Source organism: Notothenia coriiceps, unplaced genomic scaffold, assembly GCF_000735185.1.
Source record: "Notothenia coriiceps isolate Sejong01 unplaced genomic scaffold, NC01 NC01_scaffold00015798, whole genome shotgun sequence".
Classification (NCBI taxonomy): Eukaryota; Metazoa; Chordata; class Actinopteri; order Perciformes; family Nototheniidae; genus Notothenia; species Notothenia coriiceps.
In genome coordinates, this window is record NW_011348499.1 from 345,133 (window position 1) to 364,503 (window position 19,371).

At 41.5% G+C, this 19,371-nt stretch overlaps 1 protein-coding gene across 1 annotated transcript in view; it reads right to left on the minus strand.

Moving 5' to 3' along the window:
* The window catches only part of lrba (LPS-responsive vesicle trafficking, beach and anchor containing), a 192,058-nt gene that overhangs the window by 10,928 nt on the left and 161,759 nt on the right, over window positions 1-19,371 (minus strand). Inside the window, 6 exon segments of the mRNA XM_010775549.1 lie at window positions 402-569; window positions 3,238-3,393; window positions 5,073-5,138; window positions 6,958-7,135; window positions 10,441-10,530; window positions 15,776-15,943. Coding sequence (XP_010773851.1) covers window positions 402-569; window positions 3,238-3,393; window positions 5,073-5,138; window positions 6,958-7,135; window positions 10,441-10,530; window positions 15,776-15,943 — 826 coding nt within the window.

The window sequence follows — 19,371 nt, forward strand, 5'->3', positions numbered from 1 at the left end:
CACACTCACACTCACTCACTCACTCACACACACACACTCGCTCACACACTCACACTCACACTCACTCACTCACACACACACACACACACACACACACCATATCTGGTCTCACAGAAAACTCTCACACAATCTCAAACACATTATCGAAAGCTGTTCCTGCTGCAACAGTGCTGCGAAATCCAATCTGTATGCAGGAGGCCGGGCCTGGTCAGACGAAACTAGTTGTTACTTTGCAGAGGGAGGCCGTAAATCACACAGTCACAACTGTCTGGGGGAGAGAGCACTCAGAGAATACCACGTGTGTGTGTGTGTGTGTGTGTGTGTGTGTGTGTGTGTGTGTGTGTGTGTGTGTGTGTGTGTGTGTGCTCTCACATATCGAGCTGGTTTGCCTGAGTACTTACTGCCCGGGCTCTCTCCAATGCTGCTGTGCTTCCCGTTCCAGTACCACAGCAGCAGGGTGGCGTCTCTGGAGCCTGACAGGACGTAGCAGTCTCCTCCGATGTACGACTCGGAGCGAGCCAGACACGTCACCACGTCACGATGTCCGAACACGATCTGTGTCAGTTTGCCTGCAAAAAGGTATTAAAACAACAATCAGGGTTTTTTAAACTACAAACAAGAAATTACGCATTTATTAATGGATTCATTCATTTCAACATTTTGGTTTTGAGTTAAGTTAAGTTACGTTTATATTTTATCAAACCATGAGAGCCCCATTTAGTTTAAAATGTGCCTTTTTCAATAGACCTGGCCAAAACAGGTAACAGCATATTAATTATTTTATTTAAGAATTTAAAACATTCAACAAGACAATTTAATTCAGTTTAAATTATTGATGTGATATTTGTGAGAGTATGCAGAATACACAAATGCAATTTTTGCAATTTCCGTACACGAGTTTGGGACAAAATACATAAACACTTATAAACAAAACTTTGAATTCATTTGTTGGTCGTTCGTTGGAGCCACCTGCTGTTTGGTTATCATCCGTCTGCCTGGCTAGTAGTTTTACAAGATCCACACAAGATCAGACATCTACTAATTCCTAGACAAGAATACATATTTGTTTCAACTTTGCGCGCGCGTGTGTGTGTGTGTGTGTGTGTGTGTGTGTGTGTGTGTGTGTGTGTGTGTGTGTGTGTGTGTGTGGACATGCAGTGTGCACTCCATGTGTATATATAAGGAGGCTAATTGCTGTCAGATTTGCAGACCACAGCCCCACTGTCTAGCTGACTAATACTCATTACGCTCCTCATACTGTGACCTCTGCAGTCAAACAGTGGGGAGTTTGCAACACATGACATTCCTTCCCGGGTGTCAAAATCACTGTCCATTGGATAATTAAGCCGTATGTCACTGCAGAGACGAGGGTTGTCATGAAACTGGGCAGGTCGCTGACTAAACTCCCAAAGAAGAACACGGGCATCAAAGATATAAAATGTTTGACATCTTTATAAACACTGACAATAAGTAATGATTGCTGCAGAAATAATGGCTACCATGCAGCTCATATTGAACACACACCGCTCACAGACAAACACATGCATGCACACAGACAAATGAAATTGGATGTGTGTGCACGCAGGCGTACGAGACTATGTGTTGTGTGCACGTGTACCAATCAAGTCTTGTAATTGATAAAATCCCTCAGTTCTTTAACCTGGGGGCTTCAGGGACCGCGGCAGCAGCTGTTGAGCGTGTGCGATTAAACTGTGTTCACGTTCCAGTCGCACAACCCGGTGGCAGCGACACAATAGAGCTATCTCTGTGCTCCATCCCTCCTCTATTAAAGACAGGGGGGCTGGCCTATAGAAATTGAATCGGAGTGTGTTCTATAGATGTGTGTAGGATTCTGAATGGGGTATCGGTAGAGGAGAGGCGTGCAGAGATGAGGCTTCAGACAGATTCATTTAGGACCCCTGACCTGATGGCGTCCGTGTGTGTGGCTGTGTGTGTGTGTGTGTGTGTGTGTGTGTGTGTGTGTGTGCATTGCAGGCATGTATGATAGAATATCTGGTAAGTCAGTTGTATAGAGGGAAATACAATGCCTCTATGAAAGACTAGAGTTTTTTCCAATTAGATCAAAAGGTTCCTATTTATGTCATTTACCCTCCTTTAAAGTTTCCCTAATCACTGAACTCTACAATACAAAAGTGATTTATGTGCTACAAAAATAATATCTTAAAGGAAATGATGCTGACTTGAAATACATTAAGCTCAAATTGAAAAGGTATAGCCCACATACCTTGAACTGGCAACACAAAAAGAAGATTAGGCGCTTCTGTCATAATAACAGCAAGTCATTGTGTAAATTGATTTCACTTGTAAAGTTCCAATACAATTCAGCACAGTGCAATGAAGCAGAGCACATCTGGAGCATAGACTGAATACTATTTTTTTTTCAGCATTAGAAAGCTAAAGTTTACTAGCGCCTGCTAGAGGCTGTAATATTCATTGCACTCCACGATTCAAGAGTGTTAAACAAAATCAAATAGAAATATTGATGTTCTTTGTCTTCCTGTGAGTGTTACTAGTAGAGGGGCTAAAAGTGGGAGGTTTGTCCTGAGGATGGTGCTAGAGGAAAGGCAATGGGGAGTATTAACATAAGAGGTTTATACCTCTAATAGCATGTGTATATCACATTTCATGGAGGTATTTTATTAAGGGGCATCTTTTGTTGATATTTTAGCTTGTGGGTGAGAATGAGGAAAGCTCATGGAGTGACTCAATTAGAAATAGTTCATTTTCAGGGTGGATTATGTGCTCAGTGCATCTCATGACAATGTGCCCATTATATTTTGATACGAGTGCAAGAATGACATTTGAAAGAAATGCACTGATGTGGCTCATGTTCATGCCAATGTGACATACATGTATTATATTCTGACAAATATTCTACAAAAGGTGTAGTGCATTTGAACTTTGAAGCTTAAAAAAAAGAGGCTGTATTTAAGTTAAAAGTGTTGCATTTAATGTCTGCTGTGTCTGAGCCATAAAAACACTGCAGAAAAGATCTCATGCCAAGAGTTTAGAGGCAGACAAAATGTGCATGTAAAGACTTCAAATATGGTTTACCAAAATGATACAGGGATAAAGGGAAATTATTGCCTTTTTAAAAGTAAAAAATGGTATGAAATGATGTGGCATTAATTTAAAACCGTGCTCCAATAGAAACAGAAGAGTGTTTAGTGATACTGATGATAGGAGGGCTGAGGGGGGAGTGTAGCATGAAAATACCTGAGTCAGTGGAGTAAACCCGGAAGCTCTTGTCCCAAAAGCCGCACAGGAGGATGAAGCGGTTGTCGGCTGTGATGATGAAACACTGCGAGCTGATCTGAATGCTTTGATCCAGCAGGTCTGAGATCTGACGACGATGACTGCCCACGTTACTGGCTGTAGAGAGGAAGACAATTGAAATGAGCAAATCAAATAAAAAAAGGTAGGATATGTACAAAGGTGCACAGAAATATAAAATCTATGACCCAACAACACACACAATTTTCCTATAGGTCACACTCAAATACACCACCACTTAGGTTTTAAGCGCTGGGTGAATATAAGATTTGCGAGATAATACATAAAACATTCTGGATGTTAAGTTTACAGGACTTCACATTTTTCCGTGAGAGTCGAAGAGTAATGATAGAGCGAGCACAGTCTTCACAAAATGTGCACACCACTAAAGTCAGAACGCACACGGCCAATTCATCTTAGTTGTGTAATTTAGCCTACCGTTGTTTGGAAAGCAAATTTATTGATACTCTCTGTTCTGCAAGTGGAATCTCTCTTTCTTCCCTAGAGAGACATGTCCACTGTGAAGTGTTTGTTATTTGGCGGGGTCACACGCACTAGAGAACAGGTGTCAGAGAAGATTGTGTAGCAATGAAAATGATAAAGTCCAGCATACCTGCTACAACCAATATTTCAACCCATTTTTAACATTTCCCCGAGCCACACTCGGCTCAACACTCATCCTCAATTTACTGTGTTTAGCTCGGACTCCTCTGGAATGCAAACAGTGTGCATGTATCACTGACAGAAATCCCCTCTACCTCCCCCACACAAGATAGCACACTCACAAACATACACATATATTTTCCAGTACATTATTCATGCTTTAGTTTTAACAAAGTATGAGATAAGAGAAAACAACAATGTAGACAAAACTATAAAGATTTATTGGACAAAATTAGCCTGAAAAAAAAAAAAGATGTGCTTTCAAAAACGCTCAACAACAATAAAAGGTCTCGTAAAACATGTTGATGAGATAAGATTTAATTTATTCTGCATGTACAGCGGGGCAGACGACACAGTGTACTAGCAGATAAATATGAGAATGTATGAACAAAGCTTTGTTAAATTCAGTAGTCTAGTGTATAGAGGAAAAACGTGTGGAAATGGTGAGACTAAAAGTGACCACAGCGTTCTCGGAGAAAGAACAGCCTCTCTTGCAGATGTGTGTGAGGCTGTGAGAGGCTGCAGCAACGTGACGAAGGCGAAGGTGGGAGCAGAGAGAAGAAGAGGCTCGTCTCTCTCCACCAGTGCATCCCATACATCACTGCAGCTCGGCTCTCTCCTCCTGCTCATCAACAAGTCGTGAAGGATGAGAGGCGCCCATATTGTCCTGACAGCCGTCCGCCGTGCATTCTCAATCACACATTATTACCACATTCATATTCATTTCCATTGACACGCGTCCTTTCCCTCCGCTCAAATTAAACCAAAGAGGATGCAGAAAGGGAGGGAGGGAAGGGGACGATGGAGAGGGAGAAAGAGGGGGAGTTGATGATGAAACGCCGGCCTAGGCCACAGCTCATTGCATTCCAATTTGCATGCAAATGGTTTAGTGTGAGAGCAGGGCCTATATCATGAGGAGTGAACTGGGGCAGAGGCGGAGGAACAACTCTAATCTGCCGTCCAGGGACGCGCCGCACACCGCCATGAGTCACACAGATGCCAGCGGGACTCGTACACAAATACGCACAAAAAAATCATTTCATGCATATATAAGCTCACACTATGTAAAGAATGTACGTGTGTGGACTCTTTCACAGTCATAAAAGACAGCCTACCTATCAGAGGGTCAATTTCCACAGGAAGTTGGTACTGCTGGTCCTGCACCGTTGAGCTCTGATGACCTGACAGAGAAGAAGACAGATTGGATTAATATTGTAATCATGTGGCCTTGTGAAGTAGATGCTGGCTTTCTGTTCATTATAACCACACTGAAAATTATAACCATAAAGTCACAGCCCAAGAGTTCTCCCGCAAATTAGACATTAATTATGTCAAAGAGCTACCAAGGCCACAGAGAATATGGGTCTTTATGACAAATATATATATGCTATAAAATGCATGCATTTGCACAACCCTATCACTGAAGCTGTAAGCATGTAAAACTGATACAAGACGGTACCAACAGACGTATGCGTCATCAAGTGTTGATGGAAGAATTAAAATAAAATATCTTTCAGCATTTTGGTAAAGGCATTGGCTGACAGTTTATGATGATTTTCATTTGTAATCAATGGCTTAATGTTATTTTTCATTAAACAATTAATTGTTCAGTCTGTAAAAACGGTTAAAATCAGTAAGAATGCCACAATATTTCATAATTGAGGTCTTTCTACTGTATGTCTGACAAATGCTATCTCCATCTGAAGACTATATCTGACTTTCTTTTTTACTTTTTAGCTTCTATGGCAGGAAAAACTGAAGAAATACTCCATGATTTCAATCTACATTTACAGAAGCTGACTCAAACCATTTATCTTACCGAATTGTTCATTGACTATGTGCAATGTTCATTAGCTGCACCCACTCCAAAAACAAAATGTGAATACTGTCTTTCAACATTTTCATAGACAAATTCTTCATTTTTATTGTTGACTGTTGAATTGATAAATAACGTAAATGTACTTTCATCTGCTCACAGCCACACAAAGACACCATGCAATTAATGAAGTACTTCTGAACAGCAGACATCGTGTTTATCATACCAGCTCACTAAACCAATTAGCTTAATCAGTCTGTTCTGTGGTGCGCATGGATGCGGCTGTATTCAACTCAACCGACAATTCTTCATCCTCATAAATCCACAGATATCAAATGTAATGTTTCATCCAGGGTTCAGATGGATGCTGAGTAAATAAGGTTTTGTGAAGTGAGAGGCTGATGTATGGAGCCGGACGTGAGACCTAATGCTGGCTGCTGCATGTGTCACATTTGATACTGCTATCCAGTAGACACAGTCAACCATCTCCCAAATCAACGTCCATCCTACATTTCTCGAGTAAATTAGATGCAGAGTATGGAGGACAGAGATGAGCAAATGTGAAGATGATTGTGTGGTAGCAAAAGATTGTATGTACTTGCTTTGAAAACCCTTAAAGGTCCCCTATCATACTGTTTTTCATCAATATATTATAAGTCCGAGATATATACAAACATGTCTCTGAAGTGTTTGGCTCGAAATACCAAACACCCATTGCAGCATCCCATAATCCCCTCTGTTTCAGCCCTGTTTCAAAAGTGCTGATTCTCTGTCTGTTACTTTAGATGAAAATAAGGAGCCCCTCCCCACGCCCCTCTGAGAGATATTTGGTTAAAAAGAACACAATGGTGCTCTAGGAGGAGATTCAGGTGATAAGGTGAAAATCATTATGACATCACAAAGTGGCCAAAATCTGATCAGATCATTTTCAGACTGGTTTTTATATAAATGGATCAGGACAAAAAGAGAGCAAATATTTTTCCTGAAACTTTCAGAATCTCTTTACACAGAGGCGACACATGTTGATGTAGAAGAGACATGAAAAATTGGATTTTGCATAATAGGTGCCCTTTAAGGTTCATTTGGTGCAGAATCACAATGGCGTAAAAATGTGAGGATTAAAGTTATTCCACCTTTTTCAAAGCAGAGAGACAATGATGAGTGCATGGATACAAGTTTCTTACCTGTCAGTCCATACCACTTGTTGACAGCGAAGATGCGGTTTGCAGTGACGGTGATGATGGCCGGTGACGTCAGGCCCGCCTGGGTGTTGGCTGCTACGTGGGTCACAGGAGAGTTGGATGGGAACTTCAGCACCATGATAACATCCTGCTGCATCTGCTCCGTAAACATCAGTGGGGTCTGCAGGAGAAGATACTGTTCAAGACCCCCGGACGGACAACGGGATGAAGGGAAGAGAGGGAAAAAAGAGCCGACATATGGAGCGGCAGACAAAGAGCAAATCAAAAAAGACGAGAGAAGCAGTCGCAGCCGGTGTTAGTGAGGAACAAACAGCGGGAGAGGGAGGGAAAAGAAGGACAGAGAGAAAGTTAGGAAGCTTGAGCAGGAGAGCAGTAAGCAGCACTCTAGTAGCACAGGTTAGGAAAAGAGGTTAAAGGCAAGAGATCCCTTTTGAAACAGTGTGAAGGGAAAATTAGGAATGGAAAAAATCTCAAATCGATTTTTCACCTGAAAAGTTAATAAATTAAAGTGTGACAAAAGACAAAGCATTCTAAGATGTTTTAAAGGCCCTGTTCAGTCAGAAATGTTTGTTCACTGTGCAGAATGATGGATGGATGTGATTTTCCAGTGAGTGGAAGAGTGGACGTAATTTAAATGCTTTTTTTGCAAGAAACATCACGTTTTTTCTGGAAAAACAGATCAGACGCATATTATTTATTTTACAAATTCATGTCCAAAGTATTTACTGTAGATGTTTTTTTAAATGTCTGCAGTCTGTCATAAATACAGTGTTAGTAAGTGTAGTAAACAGTAATGTTTTTTACAATAAATCCAGGTTATTCTTCTGCGTAAAACTGCAGCTAACCAATATATTTATTATCAATGCATCTCAATAATACATTTCCTATTAATCGATGGAATTTAAAAATGAACAAATTCTGGATAAATGATAATAAATGACGATTGATCACCGTACTACGGAGCCCCTAAGGGACATGAAAGTTTCTTGTGAGCACGAGAACGTATCTTGTGCGCGTGAGAACCCGTTATCTCGACTTTTTTTTTTTTTAATTGAGAAAGTTACCGGTGCGCCAAGGAGGAAGTGGAGCACACAGGAGACAACCATTTCATTGCAGACTGTTATGTTTATGTGGGGAAATGACAGTGCATGCATTATTTGAGATATATTTCAAACTCAGGGGTGTAGAACTATTGGTTTAAGCACCGGATTGGCAAAACAGGAGAGTCTGTAAATCAGTCTGCTTTGATCTATGAATTAATGTCCGTGACTCTCAGAGTAGGCCACCTGCTGCCCGCAGCTGTTTTAAAGGGAAACAAACACTCAGAACACATACACACAGAGCCAGTGGCGGACTGGCCATCGGGCATCGGGACGAATCCCGATGGGCCGTTACCGAAGTGGGCCGGTCGAGCCACTCGGCCCACTTCGATCGGGCCACTAGGTCCACCGTTGCCCCGCAGCGAGGCTCCCCCTGCTGACAGTTCACTATTCCCCCCCTCCCGGTTGACAGTTTACGTGGGCTGGGCTGGGTGAGATTCCCGGGCTGATTTGTAGTCCCAGTCCGCCCCTGCACGGAGCGGAGCTGAGCAGAGCACACACACATATCATGCGCCTTGGTGACCGGACATCTCCTTCATAGAACGAATAAAAGGGGGATTAATCGGGCAGTTGGATGTGTGTAGAGATGTGTGTGTGTAGAGGTGTGTGTGTGTGTAGAAGTGTGTGTGTGTAGAGGTGTGTGTGTGGTTAAAACGTAACAGCCTGCGGTCACTCTTTAGCTGTTCGAATGAAGGTAAACACAGTGTAGGCGGTGCGTAAAAGCTCTTTGAGCGCTGGTGCTGCTCTTCTCTGAGTTACACGTCCCGCTGCCTCCTGGAGTGACCACACACCCCTGGCCGAAATGTCCTTAAAATGAAGTCTGAGTACGAAATATATCTCAAATAATGTATGCACTGTCATTTCCCCACGTAAACATAACAGTCTGCAATGAAATGGTTGTCTCCTGTGCGCTCCACTTCCTCCTTGGCACACCGGTAACTTTCTAACTGTTTTTTTTTCCATGTCCCTTTAGGGGCTCCGTACTTATCAAACTCTAATGCAATACAATTTCTGTCTAAAATCGTTGAAATACAATTTTAGTTGCATTATAATAAACTTGTAACTTTAGCATAATCAACAGAAAAACCAACAATGCAGTCCTAACAAAAAAAGTGTTTTCATTGACACTTGAAACTGTGTCCCTGCAGACGGGAGCTCATATAGAGCCATTTACAAAGTGTTTGTACTAAGCAGCACTAACACGAGGCCATTTTCCTGCTTGCGTGTGAAGAAGAAGAACATCAGTGTTAACATCGGGAACAGACCTGAGTAAATCCGGTGTGCCTGACAGCTAACCAGACGCACTGACAGTATCATTACCACCAGCACGGGCGGATGCAGACACTCTGACAACACACTCACATGAGAGAGGATGAGAGAAAGTAGAGAGCATGAACATGTAAAAGCAATGAGAACAGGGCGTTCTGCGGGAATACTGACGGGTGTGGAGGGTTAGAAATGTGTTTGAATAATGGCCTCTGAATATTATGTTTGAAAACTATACATGGCAGAGCAAAAATAAAAACATTTAGGAATTTGCGCATGAGTGAGGCGGAATCAAAGCCTTGCCTGAGTTTGTGTCTGAGTGTGTGTGCGCTGGGTGGTGGTCTACAGCCAGCTGTCAGCGCCACAGGGACACCACACTAATAGGGACTCATGGGGCCCGGGCCCATCACAGGCAGGCACACTGACTGCACTCCCTGGCCCTTAAAAAGCCGTCACTTCACTGCTGCTGTTCATTGCCCTCCTTCGTTGATCTCCTTTTCCAGCTCAGGTAGAAAAGCTGGCTGGGACCCAGGTTTCCAGCACAAAGCTGTGCCTTTCCCTGCATACCTCTCACTAAACACACATGCACACAAATGCTTCTGATCTTTCCCTTTCACACACACCTCTCTAATGACGAGAGAGGAGATGCTTTCAAACCCTAGACTTTATTTTCCCACAGTTTTAAGATGAATACAAAGAAAGTGTGTGGCAAAATGAGGATGAAAAGAGAAAGTCAAAAATTATAAGAGTTAAATGAAGCAAAGCAAAGTACCTACTTCAGGGCACACCAGAAGTCAGAGAGGGCACTAAGGCAGCACAATGGATGATTCTGGAGCTCAGCTGGATTCTGACCCATATTGTATGGTAGTATGTTCTGAAGGACTACATGTAAATATGTGTTTGTGTGTGTGTGTGTGTATATATATATATACACATATGTATATATATGTGTGTGTGTGTGTGTGTGTGTGTGTGTGTGTGTGTGTGTGTGTGTGTGTGTGTGTGTGTGTGTGTGTGTGTGTGTGTGTGTGTGTGTGTGCGCACGTGTGTGTCTTTGAGATTATCTGCCAGCAAGTACTGTATGTGCGTGATTACTCACCACCTGCATGGCTGAGCTTCGGGGTGGGTGTGGCTCGATGAGCAACTGGCAGGGGGTCTGTCCAAAACTCCTTATTTGAGACTCCACAGCCTGAGGGAAAAAGAAAAAGGAGTAATAATAATAATATATAAAGAAAACGTTTTCCTCAAAAACTAAAAAGGTCCATAATGTAAAAGTAAAGCCATTGCAATCAGGGGAAAACATATTGCATATCATCAAAGGGATTTAAAGAATAATACTATCACTACAAAAGTAGCTAGATATTGATACAAAGTACATTTCAGCATCCATTTACAGAACAAGAAAAACTAAAAAAAATTATTTTGGCTGATCAATAAAATTAATTTAAAATGATATAATACATCACATTGATGTAAAAACATTGAAAATTGTGTTTTTATATTCACTTCTCATACCCAATATTGTTTCATATATTCATTAATACTCATCAATCTGAGATTAGTGTCTCGACAAAAAGCAAACAAAGAGATCATTACAAAAACTATTGCGTCGTAGGAAGAAATGCTTCCACTTGTGTTGATGCACACGTCGTACATATAAACATACTTTCTCACTGTCTGACACACTCCCTCTCTCACACACACATTTACACACATGGACCAATTTATTCTCCACAACCACACACAGAATCAGAGGAGGGCCAGGACAGGAGGGCTTGTAGGCTGGTTAGGTGGTGTTAATGAAGAGGTATAGGACCATAAATGTCAGAGCAGACGCCGGCCGAGCAGCCTCTGGACATCATCACACAGCTCACTGTCAGGCCGACACACACACACACACACACACACACACACACACACACACACACACACACACACACACACACACACACACACACACACACACACACACACAGCGATGTAGCAGGCCCACACCAACGTGTCCCATACTCTGCACTTTATGCTATCATCATCAAAGATTGCAACTGAAAACGATTTTGTATTGAGGAAAATGTTAATTACTTTTTCAGGATTTATTTGTTTTTAAAAAAGGGGGAAAAAATAAGGAAAGCCAAGATCAAACTCCTTGTCATGTCCAATAAACAGGCAAAAGACAAACATATTTACTTTCAAATTACATATTAAAAAAGGAGCAAATTCTTACATTTGAGAAGCTGAAACTATTATGTATTATTATTCTATTTGAAAAAATATTTGTAATAAGACACACATCAAAAAACATCTTGTTACAGATCCAATTCACAAAAACGTGTTGCATGCATGTGCAAGCTCTTGTAACTGTATAAACTATACAAAAATGAAAACAAACAACAACCTCTGACACACGTAAAGTACAGAAAAGAAAAGAATGCAAGATAAGTGTTTGTGGGAATTGGGATAACAACATTAAGCAGAAAATCTCCCTTACAGCTTGATAGATGTTTATAAGAAAGGACAGGCAGAGAGAAAGTGGCCAACACAAAACGATGACAGAGCGTCAGTGTGTTGGTGTGCACTATGACTGGGTGTGTGGGAGTGACAGCTTGTGTAGGCTGAGACGTTTGAGCCTGACTTGGCGAGGCCTGTGAGAATGAGCTCATGGCTGAGGCCTGCATATGGGATTTCCATGAGAAAAAGGTTGGGAAGTTAGTCCGCTCATACCCATTGTCTGAAACTAACCAGAGAGGCGCAGAGAAGGAGCAATCTCAACTGTATATTATACGTTTTTAAAACTATTAAAAAACTATTCCACACACAGACGAGGTAACAACATTTTCTATTGTAATCTTTACTAGTGAATCCCCTTGTTTTACTCAACATTATGGAAGCCTTGTTAACTCAAATTGTACACAGTCATTCAGCTTTCCCCTCCGGGAGCTTAAATATTCTTTTTATATCTTCTAGTAAAACAAAAACTGGTTTAATTCATCCACAAAAGGGTTGTATACTTTACAGTATGAGAGCTTAAATACAAATAATGACATTAACTGTATGAAGACCTAAATACATAAAGATTTGCAAACATACTGGTCCACACAGATATGCTTCAATAATCCAGTATCGTGGGTAAGTCTGGAGTGTTACACGCGTCATTAAAATGTTTTCAAACAAAAGGCCATTCTGTTCATTCAATGATATCGAAGACCACCTTTGCACGTGACCTCATTACTGATCCTGACAGAGAATCTCAACATTTTCCATCTCACAGTCAGTCTGTTAGTGAGAAGACATCAGTGCATCATTCAAGGTCAAAGTGCCTCCCCTCTCCTCCGCCTATAGAGCGGGGCATTTTGCTTAAGCTAATGTGAGGATGAGACTCCTCAAAGCCACTCAACCAATCTTCATTAAGTTCAGCTCTGAAATTTATGAGGCAGTGGAACGTTGGAAAGTGGCTGAGTCTAGGTCAGCATGTCCTCTCCCTATATGCCAATGCGATGCTCAGGTGATTATATGAGGGGCCATCCACAAGGCCAATCTCTTTTGGGGGCACTGGCCCGTGTCTGATGAAGGTTTTCTATATTCTATACATTTAAATGGCTCAGATGTCCCGACGTGCCCTTTGATTTACTCAGCCACTTGACAAGATGGATCTCCATGTAAAACATGCTGCTTTTATGCAAATGGTCCCGACAATATTCACTCTATGAATGGAATAAATACTACGATGGCCTTGTGTTTTTGCCAAGTAGCCTTGCGGGGTAATTTGCGTCTTCCGCTTAAGATTGTCATATTTTAAAATTGTGAATTTGTAAAAAAACAAATACAGTGAAGGGTTATCTTCTCTAAGAAAAATAAACCAGTGTGCCCTGTGATTGGTGAGCGGTTTTGGCTGAGTGTCAAAGCAGGTTCACTCGTGTGGGTATATTTCCCGTCTTCTGCCGAATTACGCAAAAGCTGTACAATTCAGACGAGCTCTGTGTTTTGTCGCCGGTGTGAGAGGCTGTGGGATTTTCCGTAATCACATGTGAAAGAGGGGAAGCCCTGTACAACGATGAGAAGGCAACACAGGGTGTGTTTCTCTTTATACACTGAGAGGCAACACAGATGTGCATGCATGCCACGCACACGGGTGCACACGCACACACATGAATGCATCTGCAGACACACAGCAGTTCTCTTAGAGAGAGAGAGTGGGGGTACGTTTTGACTTGCGGCGGAGGCAGGACAGGAAGTAATCATGGTTTTCAAAAACACAGCAGTGGTCTCCACAACATTCCCTAATCTGTGCTGAGATATTCCAAACTCTCCCAGAACAGAAACGTACACATAAACACTCAACCGTGTGCATTTATGCTGATGAGCACGCATAAATATACAAAGGTATACACATGCCAATGGAAGCATACACATGTGTATGTACAAACATATCAAGGTAGGATCTATACAGAGTGTGTGTGCGTGTTAAATCGGGGTGGGTGGGAGTTAGCGGCTGCCAATACAGCGTGGCAGGAATACAGAACTCTTTGCCCCAATCATCTACCTTTTCCGACCCGAACACACACGCGTCTGTGGCCCCTCCCCTTGACAATGAACAGCCCCGGGGCCTGTCCTAATGCGGCCGAGCCTGGCCCGGACCACAGCTCAGGCTGAAACAGTTGTCACTCAGTAATGGTAAACTCTGGGGACATTGTCAGACCCAAAGCCCTCCGCCACCCCCAGCGCCCGGCCCTGACGAGGGCCAGGCCTGGAACTCTGTTTCCACCTTCTGCACAGACAGGGCAAGCTTCCTTCCGTACAAACACGGCTGAAGGAGAGCCTTGGCTTAGCTCACAGGGATAACACAGCTTTGGTTTATTTAACTAATTAAAGCGCTCAGACAGAGGGTGTTTTCAAAAGGTTAAAGCCAGCAGTTTGGACTCATCAGAGAGGGAGTGATTGGAGAAAACTTACAAACTCTCTTTTTTAGTGCTAAGAATTGAACCAACTTGCAGCTTTTTTTCATATGTATTTATATATATAAATATATACACAAAAATATATCAATTGTGTTAAAATTAATAGAACATCAATTAAGTCTAAATTAAATGTTGGGACAATTAATGTAAATAAATAACCCCATATGTTTTCAATAAAAGCATTGGTTTGTGTGTACAGCAATGCATTTCCCATCCACATGCACACAATCTAAAAGCTTTAAAATGTGTACTTTATTCCTTAGTTATATTACAAATGTGTGTAAACCATGTATTCAGCAGCATGTATATCTAAAATCTACATTCCTGCAGTCATAAGTGGGAGGGCATGAGGGGCTATTTTAATACCACTCAAATCAAATGCACCTGCCTCCGACGGTGTCCTGCATGTGTGTAGATTTATCTGTCCTATTGTCAGGGAAACAGCTTGGCAGAAATAGTGCTCTACCGGTGATCCAATTTTGTGCTTGCGTTTAACCAGGGGAATGGGTAATGGGCTGAGTCTGGAATGGCCGGTGCACCTTGGTAATGAATCTGCATGTCCGTGTGTGTGTGTGTGGGTGGGTGAGTGTGTGTGTGTGTTTATGTGTTTGTGTGTAGATAAAGGCCAGAGCACATCTGGATGGGAATTAGGGCGAATGAGGTGATAAATCAATGATCCAGCCCTAGTCACTGAGCATGAAGGGCAGCAGAACAGCAGAGGGACTCACCTCGGCCCCTTGATATACTCTGAACTCATCTCCATTTAGAGCTAAATACTATTAGGGCCTTAACAAACTAAAATAATCCTTCAGAAGAAACCCTTTGCAAAGCCTTTGGACAATACTCTGACGAGAATCAAAATAGGATGTGTGCTACTTTTGGCAACACAAGCTAAACAGAGGAAAGGCTAAAGGGAGCTGGGTCAATTGTCGGGCTGCTGGCTGGCTGCCCTTTAATGCAGATTGGTGAAGTTATCAGGCCCGTGTTTGGCTGAGGGCATGCTAGCAGTGTTTTTCTTTTCAGCACTGTGTTTTGTGTGGTTGCTTTCCAGCAGGCCAGTGTAGCAGTTCAAAGTCAGAGAGATGAATAATGAATGAAAGCCAAGGAGGAGGCTTTAAGGCAATAAAGTGGAACACTTGGTGGAGTGCTCTCAGACATATCACACAGGGGAAATGCTTGGCTCAGCAATATCTGCCAGTAGATTGTTAGCTGGGCTCTCCCGTGCCATTCTACAACCTATTTAACATGGCTAATGGCATCAAAAATATCTCAGAAATATAAAAGGCACTGAATGGACGGATGCTTTTATAATATAGTCAGATTAAGCATCCATTTGAGAGTGCAAACGCTCAAGTGTACTTACTGTAATATGAGTTTTTTTCCATTACTCAGCATGATCCGTCAAGGGAGTTAAACCAGCGTTGTAGTACAAACAGTAAATGTGTATTAAATAGTGTGTGTATGCATAATGTGCCTCACCTCTCGGAGCATGGGGTCGGTGATGGAGCTGAGGTTGACGGCCCCTTCGTAGGTCAGATAATAGAAGACATTGAGAGCTCTGGTGGCTTCAGGTCCTTGCTGCTTGTAGCCAAAGATCAGATCGATCCACTGGTGGAGCTGGCAGGACACAAACTCGCTCTCCAGAGCCTGTAAATGGAAGAGAGCATTACTAGAATTGTAAATGTAAATACACACTGTACAAAAACATAATGCTGCTCCTCAGTCATGTCCCCCATCCCATTACTAAACAGCAGTTATCACTAATGCCCTTCAGAGATGAGTTCCTCAGAGAAAGCTGAATTGTTCTAATCGTTCCTGTGACACAATCTGACAATGATTTCCATAATGAGCAAAAAGCAGAGGTAATCCAAATCTGATCATATGGGAGCATCAAAACATTAGAGGTGTCTTGTAGTTCATTAGGGAGCCATTTCAGCCTCTGTCTTTGTTCTTTTCTCTGCTGGTTACGGGCGGATAAGAGCACTGTGTTGATCTTCTGCAGACGTCGACATAACGCTGAGATACAAGCCGTTTTCTCTCATTAGACGGCAAAGGAGGGAAAAAACATTTATGGTTTCCTCATAAAAACAGGCAATTGTGTTAATTTGTGTAAAGCTGTCGCCTCACAAAAGCCCTCTAAACACGACCAAATTAGAATGAGGCAGCCCTTGATTGTCATTGCTGCCTTGTGTCACATTAATTTGTGACAAAACATTAGCCTGTGCTACACTTAAATGGCAATTTATATCATTTACATTTTTACTGCAGAGACCAAGGCATCCCTCACTTAAATGTGACTTTCCGACAGCTCATTCTGCATCTAATTCTTCCGCACTCCCTTAATTACAACTTTCAATCAGGGAGGAGAGCGGGGGTATAAAGAGGAGTCTGTACGGCGGAGGTATGATGATGTTTTAACTGTAACTTGAGTACAGACTTAAATTTGTTTTGATGCCGTTGCAAATTCCATAATCTGAACTAATGAGAAGCCAAGCAATATAAACGCTGTGTGAAAAGAAGAACAAAACATTCAATTAGTACCTAGAGCAAAACAACCCTCTGTTGTCAAGAAAAAAAAGTATATTAGGTTTTAATGTGTGAAATAAACCAACTTACTAGGACGGAGTATTATATATCAGAACATTTTGTAATTAACAAAATGGTTTTAACTCTATGTAGAAAGAGCATTATTCAAAATAACATGTAGGTGCAAAATGTAAAACTATTATTGTTTTGTGTCGATCCATAGTCTCGACGATAATACAAAAGAATGCTATATGTACTGTATGCTAAGAAAGATATTTTCTGGTAAAATGTGTTTTAAAAGAGTTTCTCATGATCTATATTTAAATGTTTTTTCTCACATGACCTTTTTTATTTATATGGGAGATATGTGTTTTATAGATTTGACGTGTTTTTGTTCCTGCACTTCTTTGGTTTGCATGTTGTTTGAGTTTTTATTGTTTACTTCTAGAATATTATATTCTTCCGAGATGTTTATCACCATTGTCAGCTTGGATGGTTAACCACACCTATAATTATGGAACCTATGAGATCAAACTAGGATAAAAATGTTGTCCATCCAAGTAAATATGTGGTTCAGTGAGTGACCAGACCTCACTCTGTAGTGCTTTGTATCCAAAATCATTAAAGTTCATGGAGTTACAGCTGGCACTCAGCAAGGAACAGGAAAATCCTGTTTACTGACAGTCTCCTTGGGTACTTATTGGACAACATAACAATTTGAGAGAGTTTTTAGAAAACATCTTGAATTCTCTTTTAGTAAGCTCTTAAAGAGAGGATTGTTTTGGCATTGGTACAGATGGGTATTTTATTTGCACTGGTATTGAGAAATCTGACTCAAACGTCTATGAAAAGTGTAACGAACGAGTGTAGTTTTTTTCCTATGTGTAGATTTAATCTGTGTCTACTGGTTATTACACACGTGTGTCTTTTCGAACGTGCCCCCCTTAGATGCAATCACTGCTCTCAGAGATGTAGAGGGAACGAAATTAGCAGAAGGAAAGAGATCTTACTGATCTTTTCCCGTTTGTGAGGCTCACTTGAAAATGTTCAGTTTAAGGCTGATCATTTTAACAAAGAAACTAAGCAAACATTTGATATTAAGATAAAACAGAACACCCCTTGAGCACAAGAGAGTCTAGACTTCGTGTCTATCTGTGCTTCTTGCATCAGCATATTCTCAGTGTCAAGCAGTTTAGAAGGCCTGTGATATAATATCATTTGTATTTATGTAACATTAGAAACCAGGGAAAACAGCTGTATTCAAGCAGACTATAATAGCAGGCACAGTGAGGTTCAGGTGTGTGTGTGTGTGTGTGTGTGTGTGTGTGTGTGTGTGTGTGTGTGTGTGTGTGTGTGTGTGTGTGTGTGTGTGTGTGTGTGTGTGTGTGTGTCTAAGCGAGAAAGAAAGATCAGTTCATTATGCGCTAGGATTGACCTTTGACAGGCCCTGCTCCCCTGTTTCTAAAACTAAAGCTGGGGCTGATGGACATTTAATGTGCACTGCAATCTACTGTCAATCAGCTCGGGGGAAACAAAGAGCAGCCATGTTATTGCAGATCCCTCTCAAGAGGCATGCCTTTATGGAGATCACTTGCATAAACCATTTGGAGGGGGAGAGGAAAAGTGATAGTAGGCGGATGAGTGTGCGTGTGTTGGCACTGTAAGTGTATAGCTGTTTATTATTTGTTTGTCCTTCTGACGAAAGGCTCAGCAGTACTCTGACTGAAGTCTAGCTGTAGGAAATGACCTCGGTGGATTTCAGAGATTCAAAAAAATATCGGCTTTCGCCTGTGGGGATACAGTGAACTGCGTTGATCATGGTTCTTCCAAGTGCTTTCAAAAAGTGCAGAGTGTAAGGGTGGGAGTAAAAGGAGAGCCACATTCTGACGGTACTTCGGATCACACATGAGCAGCACATTCTTCAGCAATTCATTTAAACAGTAACATGTCAAGTTACGTTGAATGATGTCAAATAAAAATGATTATAGTCAAAATATAATTCCAACAGATCCCATGAAAACAAAAAACACAATTAGTCTATAAAAATATGTACCATACACATCAACCTTTGTGCAAAAGCAATTGTAGTTTATCTTAAGCCATTGTCCTCACCAGCTCACCAAACGCACATTAAGATACAATACCAATATATTAATTTACTCCGGCTGCAGAACGATTTGCTAAATTACACTGCCAAGCTGCTTTAGGAAATTATTTAATATTTCTAAAGACTTAGTTGTATATTTGTGACCCATCAAACCTGTAGGTCTCGAGGAAAAAAAAGAAAAAATCGAATATCAACTTATCCTTTTTTTTTTTCACCATACCATCATTGCAATAACACCGTAGTCATTGAGTCATGGAAGAGTGATTGTGGGAATTTGAATAAAACCAACAGGGACAAATACTTATATATAAAGAATACTGCATAACGCTACTTGATTGACAAGCAGAGAGTATAAAACAGGAATCAGGCATGTACCAACATCCCATTAACAATGCTTCAGGTGAGCAGGTGTGGAAACGTCACCTTCTGTGTTGCCACGCTA